General features: G+C 45.7%; 1 protein-coding gene across 4 annotated transcripts in view; it reads right to left on the bottom strand.

Annotated features, from left to right (window-relative positions):
* PTPN2 (protein tyrosine phosphatase non-receptor type 2) overlaps positions 1 to 13398 on the bottom strand; it is a 567657-nt gene that overhangs the window by 189956 nt on the left and 364303 nt on the right. For all 4 annotated transcript variants that reach the window (XM_086965576.1, XM_086965579.1, XM_086965577.1 and 1 more), the window contains one exon: positions 4409 to 4546. In XM_086965576.1, the coding sequence (XP_086821702.1) occupies positions 4409 to 4546 (138 nt within the window). The remainder of the gene's footprint in view (positions 1 to 4408; positions 4547 to 13398) is intronic.

Genomic DNA, 13398 nt, shown 5'->3' with positions numbered 1-13398 from the left:
TTCTGTAGGTTGAAGAGCAGAGAATCAAGGAAAACAGGCATGTGAAGGACTGGCGCAATAACGGGGATTGCCCTGTGAGGGTGGGGAGGGGTGGCGGGGTAGCATAACTGACAGGAACAGGGCACATATGTGACCATGCAAAGTCAATATTGTCAAACTAGCCTTCATATGTTCACGATTTAATAGCATTGTCCCGAACAATAGACTGATATAGACGTGTGATACTGTTTTCACCTGTCGAATTGTGGGAAATTTGAATGATAGTATTTTCACCATCTGTCAGAAGTTCTGGAGTATTCAGTCACAGGAAATTGAAGAAACTGAATTATTTTGATCAAGAACATTCCCTGGTGTCTAGTGTGCATGTAGCTGCTCAAATCTATAGAAAATCTGCAAGTTTGCTAACCATTGTGAGAAGTTGGCCCGATATGCAGCGTTCGCTATTCTAGCGACCGCTATGTATCGTTCCAAACGACCATTATGGTGATTGGTTGTAAGTCAACCTTAGACCAGCTATCCTAGTAGCGTGGATACGAGCAGTCTTCGGGCTAAACTCTAGAGGGCGTGTTAAGCCAGCTGTTATACCATCACATACCCCTTGAACCCCAAGTGAAAGGACACCACACAAGTGTTATGAAAATAAACAGAATATTTATTAAGAATCACAACAGCCCTGGACTCTTTATGAGGACAGGGTACTAAGCACAAACCAAAACTCTTAGGAAAATACTTCAAGTGCACAATTAAAACAAGTGTCCGAGGACACGGAAAGTTTAGTGGTTTCGGGCGGACCCGATAAGGCAAGTCGGAAGCGAGGGACTCGGGACCCTAGAGTAAGGAGGCTATGCAGGCACCGAAATGCCGAAGTTACCTAGCCACGAGGGCTGCGGCTGCACAAGTCTTACAGGCGTCGGGGTCTTCGCTGACGAGCCAGGAGCCGGAAGAAAAGGAGTTGCTGGCCGGCGACCAGTGCTGAATAGATCGTAGAGATCCAAGCCTGGATCAGAGATCGTTGATACCTGAAAGCAGAGGGGACCAAGTTCGTACTACTAGCCAGTAGTCAGAGGGTACCAGGAAGGCACCGGTTGGCCGTCACCTCGACTAGGTGAGTGGGCGACGCTAGGCTCTGCAGTCTCACGGACCAGGAGGCGTTGTCGGCGACCAGGATGGAGGTGCGAGCTGTCCCACGAAGGTTGATGCTGTCGGCGTCGCTGGGCCCAGGATTGGGGCAACAAGCCGTGGCAGATTTCAGGGCCACGTGGTGGGCCTAAAATGGCGTCTTGAGTGGACCAGGAGGGTCCGGGGTGCTTCTCTCAAAGATGGAAGCAAAGGCCAGTCTGGAGCAACCAGACCAGCAGCGTTGGTTGTCGGATGTCGTCAAAGAAGGGCACAAGCCAGCGGCTAGTGACCAGACAACGTGCTGAGCAGCGAGCAGAAGGGCCCCACGCAGATCGTGGAGATGCTGGGAGACTGCACTTCGCTGCTGGAGCTGCTCAGGGTCGGGGCTTCTCGGACCCCAGAGCACTCACCAGAGAATTGCTTTGATGGTCGTGCTGATTAAGAAAGCGTGCAGGTTTTGATGATGGCCGGTCCCTCGAGGTCTCATCGCACCCACAGATCTCAGCTGAGCTGACGACGTGGGTAGAGGTCAGAGGTGCCAGGGAAGCCGGTTCTCGTCGAGCTGGGCCGTCGGATTCCTTGAGGAAGGACTTGCAGCAAACCGTAGAGTTCTTAGATGGTGCCCGCTGGTGCAGGGTGACTACTCCTTAGCCACAAGGGTGAAATCTTGAGAAGCGTCTCGAAGTCCTTTCGTAGAAAGTATTCTTGATTCAAAGATGATCTAATTTGGAAGGGTCCCGCTCCGGCCTTTATCCTAAAGAAAGGGGTGGGTACATGACTAGGTCCTGCCCTAGGGGTGGGACCAGGAAGGGGGGTAGTTACACCCCTCTCCCCTGCCGGACTTTCCCCAGGTCAGGGGCTGCGCGCCCCTGGAACTGGTTCTGACCGGCAGATGCGTAGTGAGCACCGGGGTGCCACTCCGCAGTCACCTTCTCGCAAAGCCCTACCTACCCAGAATACACAACCCTGTCTGGGACGGTGCGAACACCGCCCTCGACAGGAAACCTTTTGTCCAAGCTCTCCTCGCTGGAAGGACTCCCAGCAGCAGGAGGTCAGACTCGTGTCTGTGGTGGCAGCATCCATTTTGTGGAGCTGAGGCTTTAGTTAACTTTAACCGGGGTTCACAGTTACGTACATGTCGTGTCCCTCTAGAAGGGCGGAATGCTAACCTCGTCGCCAGAATTGGTGAGGGGGCAGTATCCCGATTCGTATGACACCTTACTCGACATGTCTTGATAACGTGATACCGAAGTTACCGATATGGTACGCGTTATCATGGAACAGCCATTGGGTCTTGGTTCCGCAAGCTGCAACCGGGCTCGGCTCGGGCCAGAACCCAATTCACACGATTCCAAGCACTCTGCCTTCAGGATTGTCAAGGCCTGCCATAGGAGTGTCTGATAGGAACTCGGGTGTCCATTGTATGGTTAGATATAGGGCTACTATACCTAAAGCAACGAGCGGGTACGCTACGTTGCCCCAGCTGTCGTGCAGCCAGTTGTGTCAGATTTAGATGGCCATCCAGGGGTGGCATAATACATGCTTCAGCCCCTGGTAGGCCCTGGGTACACCGATGCCCTGAGTTACAGGGTCTGACAGGGTGGCCCAGTTCCAATTGGGTAATGCACCTAAGGTACACGCATCAATTTAGAGAAAGAACAGCTAGGCTGTGGGTCTGATTAGCAGGCCCACAGCCCGAGAAAGTCGTAAACCAGTGAAACAAAAGCAAAAAGTCCGGGTGTTCATAGGATTGCAGACCCTACTCTCCTACAACCACACTCAGAAGACTTAGTGGAACACAGATGTGGGTCAAATCTTGGAAGGGATATGCTCTTGTGTGGAGAAGACTGAAGGAAACTACCATGTTTTAGTAAAAGAATGTTGATAATTTGATAAATGTCTCGCTCAGCGCAATGTCCCAGTCAGCCATATAGGGTGAGGACAGTCTGGTATGTGAGGATGTACAAATCTTATGAAATGTTGATGTTAAAAAAAAATGGTTGTCCCAGATTTCTTTGCAGACCAGGAGTGATAACTTTGACCAAAAAATAATCCATAAACCATAATCAAGCGGTTCGCCTGCGGGTGCCTCTTAAGTTTCAAAAATGCACGGACTCAGTTTAGCGATAGTGGGCACCCTGAGCCTAAAAATACCCAGACGTCTGGTATCCCACATTAAGGAGACCCACAGCAACAAAGTTGGGGATCAAGCCTTGGCAGGGTAATGTTCATCTGTGAGGGAGACTAATGGGAGTTACTATATTTTGGAAAACAAATGGCTAAAAATCTTACTGTTCAGTGTTCTACTGGCCAGGCAGGCAGGATAAAAGAGGTCTACCACCAGACGGCTGAAGTCATATGGAATTGAATTAGAAAATCTAGTTTTTATACTTTCAATACAGTCCTAAATAGAATAGTTAATCAAATACACAGTGCACCATAAACTGTGATCATGTCACAATTGTATGATATGTGTTAATATTACACAATCTAACTAGAAAACTTTATTTCTTAGAAAACTCCAATCATTTGAAATTGACGGACTGAAAATATTCAAGTTAACATTTGCATGGTTAGGTTTCTTAGATGTAGGATTGTCCAATAGAAAAATTCAACAAATATTGAACAAAAAATACATTTTTCAGTATGTCTTTAGACTGCAAAGAAATACTGTTATAGGGCTGGCAGCAAAACATAGACCCAAAAGTGGCGAAAAAAACGGAGTTTGTATTCGTGCACAATGAGATGAGATCTTCCCTTATCCTCACTTTCTCACCTCCCCTGCACCCTCCACTACTTTTCTCTCTCCTCTCCTAATTGTATTTCCTATTTTTCTGGGATTTAATGTGTAATTGTTGAACTTTTTCTGTTACATTGTTGATTCTCATGTAAAACGCTCTGATACCACCGGGTCTAGCCAGCGCTATATAAAACTCTTTAAATAAAATAAATAGATGTATTTATAAAAGCTCCGGCAAAGAGAAGTGTCACTGTCGGATCATTTGAACATATCAAGTAAGCCATGAAAGCTTGGATCTTGACGTAGTCATATACAGCATGGCTGCAAGTCACCTGATAAAACGTATACATCCAACAGCCATATTGACCCAATTTATACTTGTGACATCAGGAGGAAACCAATGAAAATATATCATTTTAAAACTACTTGAGTAAAGTGAGACTTTGCACTCTGTGTAAATGTCGCCATTGATCAGTCACATTTATAAGCCTTTGTAGAATGGTGCAAAGAAGTTCTTATTTAGAATAAGGAATCTAAATATTGACTTACATTGAGATTTTGTAATTGGAGCCTCCGAACGGTGTAATCCGATTTGATTTCTTCAGATAATAATTTCACCCATAGTCCTGTTTCTCGAAATGGCAAAATTCCCTGTTCTGGTAATGGCCAATATTGTTCGCACTTGACCTATATTGCAAACAAAAATTCATAAATTATGTTGTTCAAAAGAGCAATTACTGTACTAAAAGACATAAATTCATACAGCTACAACATGAAGTATAGTTACAATGTGTGCTGCTAACATGAAGTGATAAGCTCGACAAGCTGCTCCTGGGTTAGCTGATCACCCTGCAGATACAATAGGGCAATAACAAACATTTAACAAACACACCTGATGTACTGAGACACCTGCACCAATCAGTTGTACTGAGGAAAACCCACAGCAGCTATGATATGGGGAAGAGACTTTGGACCCACAACCTTACCCTGAAGAGACAAGGCCCAACTTTGAAGGATGGTGCTTGGCCACCATGCGTGCTGCCCGCATCTGTAGCCGCAATATGAGACCTGGGGTGAGACAACAGCAGAACAGCAATTTGTGGCCTGTGTGGACGTGCTGCATCAGTCCGAACATGGACCCGGAGGAGTACTGACATTCTACTGAGGGGCATTGCTGGCTAATGGGGGGCTGATGTCACTGCACTGAACCCAGACAAGAAACAACACTCCCTATTTGGAGGATATGTATTAAACTTCGGTGAATACATAAGAGTGCTGCTCCTTTCTCTACCCCTAGTTTCCCCATCTCCTCTTCGGTTTCTGGCAACCCTATCCATGCCTACACTTAGAAGGCAGCACCACTGTTTATGTTCTCCTTTCCCCACAGCTTTCTCTTTCCCACCCATCTGAAGTGCTTTAAACATCAATGGGGTTGGGCTGGCAGACCAACCTGCTGTGAGCTGGGTGCCTCTAAACCCACACCCACATTGTGGCCACAGGATGGACCACACAGAGCTTTGAGAGTCCTTCAAACTGGACGAATACGCAGAGGTCCTGGCGGTATAGCAGAGAACTGAATCTAAAGCAAATTGTGACTGGTACAGTGACAAGTGCTGTCTGTACACATTTGATATTGTATTGGCAGCACCTCCCCTCTTTATACACCCTCATCCTTTCCACCATGGTGCAGCTGAGGCACGACTCTATATAGTGGTGAGGAGGAGCATAGTGGCCCCATGTCTCTCCAACCACGATTACTGTATAAACACGGTTGTGAGGTACCAGAAGCGCTCTCAGCACTGTGCAGCTAGAAGGGGGAATCTGTGGACTTGAGGAGGTCCCCTGATGTGAACTGGGACAACAGACTCCTTTTCTCTTTCATTTCAATTACCAATGAGTAAAAAAAGTCTGTTTACAGTGATCTGAGATAACTGGGACAAGTCTTAAAAATAAGTGGGGTTCGTTAGCCCCTTCAGTGCTGCGCGAATTCCGCTGTGGTGCTGAAGGTTCTAAAGAACCTATGGACTCATGACGGAACGGTTCCATCATGAGCACAGGCCAACCGACGCTCATGACGGAACTGTTCCGTAATGAGCACCGAAGGGGTTAACTGATATTGACTATGTGCCTTGTACCACGGACTGACTGCTCAGATGATGCTTCTCCCCATTGTCATGGTGAAGGCAAGATCAACCGAACCAACGGTTGCCCTGCTGCTTACCCGCTCATTTCAGCTGCTTGATAACGCATGTGAATGCCTTCATAACATGAGCAGATGTCAGTGCCAAATGGCAATAAGGTATCAGATTCTTGATTCTATGAAGAAAAAGATTGATGCAGTGGATGTGGAGTTCAACTTGTTGAGATCTGACTTATGAAAACTAAGCAACCATTTTGGGGAGATCGAATCACAGGTGGTTCAGCTGACACCAGAGGTATAAACCCTAACAAAACGATAGACCTGAGAGACTGCATCAAGTACCTTGAAAATAGGGCTTAAGTGGAGGTAAAACACTCCAAGTACAGTTTCCACATCAACTCTTTTGGAAAGGTCTAAAAGCCCTAGAAAGAGAGCCTCTTAAGAAGTGGCTCACAAAAACAATCACTATAAAAGGTCTATACACATTCTCCTCTTGTGAGTGGGTATACAGAGCCCCAGTACCCCATCAACACTGTCGGTAATAGCCGGACTCCTCACCTACATAGACTTTTTACAAGTGAGACATCTAGGCCCCATTGGCTTTGGAAAAAAATCAACGTCATGATCTTTACCCGACAGTTAAATGCATGAGAGACTTCAATATTAAGTACATTCTGCTCTTTCCAGGTAATTGCAGTTATTAGCAGATGTAAAAACCCACTTCTTCACAGATGTCACTTCAACATGGGAGCAAAAACAGGATATGCGACCTGCAAGGTCTCTAATGAAACACACATGGAGCAGGAATAGTGCCAGCCAAGACCTCGTAAGCAATGGAAGGTTCAGGAACCTCACTCCTGAGCAGTCTTTGGTGGACAGAGCAGCGGGTAAACAGTTTAACACTATCTGGGGCGAGCTAACTGTTGGGCAACAAACAGATACAAAGGAGGGAGCCTCAGGTTTTGTGTCGAGTCTGGAAACATGCATGTAGTGGGAGCCACACAAGCCCTAAGGTCACACCAATGATAAGGGAGGTCATGATCTATTCTCCCTGCTCTATTCGGGAGAAAGCCTAGACTCTTCCATGCCTCACAGTTGTATCTAAAAAAGAGAACTGCACAAATGTATCCAAAAACGTCTCCAAACGTGGTAAAGCTCATGAATGTAGAAATATCCGGCCTGTAATGTTGGCAACTCTAACCTTCAGCCGGAAAACTTGGAATTTTATTTTGAGGATATTACCTTTGTTTAAATTAGACTGTAGTTCTCTCATGACCCCTAGGGTGGATAGTTTTGTTACTAAATTCTTAACCAACAGACCTGCATTTTTTGTTAGATATGAAACCCTTAACGCATAAATTACTAACTTCACTGTTGATGCACTGAATCTAAGATGTGACTTGTTAATACAGGTTAGGAATTCAAACTTTGACATTATTAAGGATAACTGTCACCATTGCAATCTGGGAGGTAGGCCTAATTAATTAATGGGTCCTAGAAGTACGAGGGCCATTCCCGACGAAAAAAATATCTTGCGCACCTTCATGGCACAGATAAAACCTAGAAAAGACTTGTTTACATCGCCACTAAATTCACATACTACAGGGGGGGGGGGGGGGGGGAGTTTAACTACGTTGCTGATAATTAGGGCTCCCTGTTTTATGGTATTTCTTTGTTTGCCATTTCCGTCTGTATTTATCCAAATATATTTTTTGATAATATTATCTGTATTTATCCACATTTATTTTGGGTTTTAAGGAAAAATTAAGCTGAAATGTGTATATTTCCACATTTATTTGAACGATAAATATGCCCTCATGGTTGAATGTCTGCCAGGTTTCAATGCTGTGAACACCCGAAGGATATAGATCAGTGCACTTATATGAAAATATGCAAATTCCAGTATCTACCATGTGCATATCTACTGCTGTTAAAGCTTCTTTACTAAAATGACTTTCTTTTTTAATCCCCTTATCTATCAATCCAGACATCTATTGGCCTGGCAGTCATGACAGACGGTATTTAGAATTACTCCAAAAGGAACCCATTTTCCGTTTTTATCCACATTTAAAAATAAATACAGACAAGAAAATGAATGTTTTCTGCCTGTATTTATCTGTAAAAATCAGTAACAACGGAAAACAGGGCGCCTTACTGATAATACACTGGACAGAAACCCTTTCTTCATTACGATGAGAGCAGTATCAGCCTTTTGGGACTTGCTTAGTAGCTGGGGTCTTCGAGATGTTGGAAGGGACTCATACCCAAAAGTTAGTGAGTTTTCCTTTTTTCCCTAGCATGTCAGCTACACACGAGGTGTTGGAGCTATGTACTCTCTCTTATCTAATTCAACTATAATTTGGGGCAGCAGCAGCACCCTCCTGAGCTTCCAGTCTGTTTTTGCTTAGCGCAAAGATACTCCAGCGGAGTGATAGCCACGCTTTATAAATAATACCTACTACTAGGTTAGACAAGTTTTCCGACTACCTGCCAACTAACTGGCACTGCCCAGAATGCAGAACATGTTGAGAAGACACATCTACTCTGGTGTGTCTTTAGTCAGGTGGTGGAGTTGCATCCTGTCTACCCCCATTCCCTGCTCCCTCTGCTCATATCGCAATATTAATGGCCGTGAAACCCAAGGACGTTAGAAATTCCTCAAGATCGTACGGTTCATAAAATTATTTGTTTTTGCTGTTTAAAGTGAGCAGCATGGTTGTTCCAGGAGATCAATCCAAATGCTGAGTTTCCGGACAGTAGGTTGCATCAATAAGAATGTCCTCTGCCAGAGGGCTGTTTTATGAGAAAAGTCGGCCACAACATATATCCTGGCCACCGTGTACAAAAAAATGGTCAGTTGTGTTGATGAACCTGTTAACTGCATAAGAATAAGCCAATAGATGGCCTAGGAGTGTTTCGGTGAGAACCACAATAGGACTTACTCTGTGGGCCCTCTGGAGTTTCAGCCACTGTGCAACTTGCAGCCCTGTAAGCTGTGGGAGAAAGGAGGATAAGAAGTCTCACATATCCTTCCCGTCCGCCACCTCCAGAACCCCCAAGAAACTGACATTATTCCTTCGGCTATTGTATTCCAACTCAGTTTCCTGCAGAGGTGCTAAACCTCACTGCCACCGTCGGGCCTCGTTACCAGAAAGGTCAAGCGGTCCTTCAGGGCCTCCAGTCTGCGGTCGGTGGCCTCAAGATGCGTACTTTATGTTCAGAGATCATTCTGTACAGTTCTGCTGCCGTGGATTTGCGGTCTTTGCTTATCTGGTCCATGGTCGCTTGATGTTCGCAAGATCGTTCATGAGTGCCTTTAAGGTGACTACCGCCAGGGCAGCCAGGGGCCATTCCGACCGACTAGTCAACGTTTATTAAAAGAAGAGAATGTGTTGCCTTACTCTTAGATCAGGGCTCTCAAACCTTTTCTGCACCGAGAGCTATTTATGTTCAATGAAATGCATCGAGTGTGATTATTAGTCTTATAAAATCTAAAAAATGTTATACGCATATTGATAAAAAAACAAGCAAAAGCTTCTCTAATTTAATAAGCTGGGCTGTACACAGGTGAGCTACTCAGAAGTAGCTGGTTGGAGACCTTAGACTTTCAAACCTATGACCACTAGGAGTGCAAAGTGCCAGGTACAGATGAAGAGATTAGTCGTCCCTTTAATTGCAGGCAGTAATGTGCTTGTCTCTCAAATAACCATGGACTTCAAGGAGTACACCCGAGGGGTAAAGCAGTCTGTAAGAGAGGGTGAGCTTGAAATGAGGCCCCCACCAATATTTCTCAACGGGCATCCACAGAGAAACACTCACCCAAGGTGGCAGCTGAGGAAGAGTCCCTAGTGGCTCCTAGGGTACGGGCTGTGAAAGAGCATAGGGGTCTCATGCAATATACTCAGCTAGTCCCATGTTGGGCTATAATATTGGACGTCACTGCAACACCCACCACATCTGATAACCTGCTGCTGCTGAAGAAGCCCAACGTCTAAGGACGGTAGCAGACGGGGAGCGCATTGCCTACTGTAGCCAAAGAAGGTTCCTGTCATGTTTCTAGTGTTCAGGTGCCCCAAAGTACAAGTGCAGCTGTATTTTTATATGTTGAGGGAATCTGAGACTCATTATTCTTTATTCTAATTTTTCTAATATATATTTGCTCACTGATAATGCCGCTGTCCATCCCTGCTAAATTTGCATCACTGATCGTTCACTGTTCTAGATCTAGCCTGCACAACAGTTGTATAATGTTTTTTTAATGAAACATCATAATGTATCATAGTACCATTAACCTAAAAAGAGGACAGAGTAATATCATTGAAGTTTTTGTTTAGTATTACGAAAAATCTAATAAAAGTGACAATACCACACAAATTACTCAACTCACATTGATTCATGTATGACATGTTTTGGGCCGTAATGTTATGTACTGTATTGTTGGTATTTAGTACAAGGTAGTACTTGTGTATGCAGTTATGGTGTGATTTTATTGTTGCTAGTCAGCACTCAATCTGTCTTACATTTAAAAAAACTTTGTCTTGCCAATTGATTCTACATGTATTTTTATTTTTAAAGCTCTGAATTAAGTCACAGGCAGAGTTGTTTAGTCACAACATGCATTCTATGTCAGGACTGGAGGTGAGCATTTTGCTTTACTTTCTCCTTAAATCACCACAGCGCCCATGTTAAATTTACCAAGTATAGCTACATTTCCCAGGAACGCTTTGGAAAAATACAGGCCACAACATAACAACCAATCACAGTCTTTGACTGTCCATAATAAAACTTTCTCTTTCCTTATACCCCCTCTTTCTGGTCAGAGCTCCAAGGCTCGCTCGTGTTGAACAGTTCTTTGTGTAACGGTTTTATTTAGTGGTATGCCAATTTGCAGGTTATGCTGTACTACTGTCATTGCTTGACTATATTATGGGCAGAGGGAATGCTTCTGCATTCCTTGCGGTGCAGCATTTAAGACGATTCACTCAGCAGGGCCACAAGCGCGGATCAGTCCTCCAACCACTTGAGGGTGACAATGCTCCACTGAGGGGCTGTCTCTGGGCAACACACTCCGTCTCCCTTGGTGACCAGTGAGGAGTTCGGCTCTCCAGCATTTTCTCTGAGGCACTGGAGCATCATGCAGACTGAGAAGCCTTGACCACTTGCCCCCTCTTCTGCTCCAGAGTTCAATGCCTGCACCACGGGTGGGGGGTGAGGGGGGGGGGGGGGGGGCTCGTGTCTGGGGAGTCTGTATTAGCAATATTAAAAAAATGAATTAAAACTACCATGCCCAGAGCCAGGGATGTAGCAATTAGTGCACACAGAGGACACTGATCCGGGTACAGTAACTTCAATATCCCTACATGATGTTAAGTGTCCTTGGGTTAGGACCCTATCTCAGAGGCCTGTGGCCTTAAAAACTTGCTCGCTATCCAGCATACGTAAACTTGCCCTCAAAATGCAGGGCTCTCAAGAGACCTACACAGAGGAAGAAGTGTAAGCGCGGTGCCTCCTTTGGGGAAGATGACTTATTTGAGGTGGTGGATGCTTCTATCTACAAGGCAGCATTTGATGCAGTTGTCCCCCCTTGAGAAGAAACTAATGCATCTGCCTTGCGGCTAACCAGAACCAATTTTATCAAGGGAAATCCTTCACGGGCCATCATCGGCCTCCCCAATCCCAAGGGCGATTGAGGGATGCAGTCCCGGCAAAGCGAAGGGCAAGAGAATGATGATCAGGGTGTCCATCTTGAGAACGTCCATAATTTAAAGAACACCTTCCTCTAACAACAGGATCACTCCTCTGGGCCAACTCCAGAGCCCCATTATCCAGGACTGTAAATACAGGCAACCTCAAACAAGGTGCCTTCCGGCACCCCACTCCAGAATCCCTGGACGAGGACGAGGACAGTCCCAGTAACGACACCCAAGCTCATTTTCCAGATTTGTTTGACTTGGATGATATCCTGATCCCCACTCTTCATGATGGGCCCCCCAGGAAGAAAATGGCACCTTGAGTGGTGGAGCGGCTGCGTAAAGAACTGGACAAGGAGGTTCGCTGCAACCTCATGGCAGAAAGCCACCGTCTGACTCTCGACAGCAAAGTGGCACTCACGCCTCAAATTTATGCTAAAATGTCCACCTTCCTTGCTCAATACATCTGCAATCCCAAGAAAGGAACCCACCGCTCCTGTCGGTCATGCCAAGATGAGCTTTCTGATATCACCGACCCCCTCACAAAGATCCTTGATATGGCCAAAGAAGCAAAGGGAATCTGGCTCCCTGATATCCCTGGACATCCTTTCTGGCTGGGCCCAAAGGGTGGTGATATTTCCCAGCAACGCCAATACTCTCTACTAAGAGGTGACTATTACTTCGTATTAACGTTGATCCAAGTTAGGAGAACTTGTCACTTGAGTTCCCAGGCACTCAAGGCGATTTCTTTGGAGACCCTCTCATCAAAAAAACTGGTGAGGTTTGGGCGATCATTATATCCCTGGACAAGGCCCAGACCTCCAAGAAAAGACTTTTCGCCCCAAAGGTTTTCGCAGTGGTCAGTCGTGATAAGGGAGGGACACCTCTCTCTTCCAGCCCCCGCCAGAGGTCAAGCTTAAAGATAGGGTCCAGTGTTAGGGTCTGTTCAGATTAGATTTGTTTTTTTTAACCTTCATGAGGATTCCTGGGACACATGGATTCCAGAGACCACTTTCATGAAGGCTGCAACCAAGTAGCTTCTGGCGAGTGTTCTTCCATCTTTCCAATTAAGGGTGAGAGGCAGGCTGGCAAATATGCTGCATAAATGGTGGGCCCTGATGTCCGATGCATGGGTATTTCAGATAATACAGTTGTTCTACAAAGTTCTCCAGGTCCCCGTATAAGAGTGCAAGTGCGGAACAGTAGACCTATATTCTTATCCAGCCTGATAATTTTCAAATCCGATGCCAGCAAAGACGGCTGTGGAGCTTGGTGTGGAGACATCTCCACAGATGGAAAGTGGTCTTCTTCAGAACTAGGTCTACATAATTGTCAGAAACTAGTAGCAGGTTCTTTCGCAGCCCAGTGCTGGACCAAATAGACTGCATTCCAAGGTGCTTTTGAAAATGGACAACATCGCAGTGGCATGATAATCAACCACCTGGAGATGGGGGTTAGCAAGATCCAAAGCCGTAGCCAACCAGGATTAGCATGCAGCGGCGAAAGACACATTCCTAAAAGACTGGATCAAGGAACACGGTTATGCAATTTCCCCATTCTTGATGTTGACGCGCCTATCGGTACAAGTGAGGAGACAATATGTGGACCTTGTGGTGGTGACTCCGATCTGGAGACGACAGGTACGATACTCCAGTCCTGACTGAACTTTCCTGGGATTCTCCAATTAGTCTACCCCTTTTCACAGATCA

The sequence above is a fragment of the Lissotriton vulgaris genome, chromosome 4_1, assembly GCF_964263255.1.
Source record: "Lissotriton vulgaris chromosome 4_1, aLisVul1.2, whole genome shotgun sequence".
Classification (NCBI taxonomy): Eukaryota; Metazoa; Chordata; class Amphibia; order Caudata; family Salamandridae; genus Lissotriton; species Lissotriton vulgaris.
Note: the sequence above shows the minus strand (reverse complement) of the source record. Positions and strands in the feature narration are given on the sequence as shown.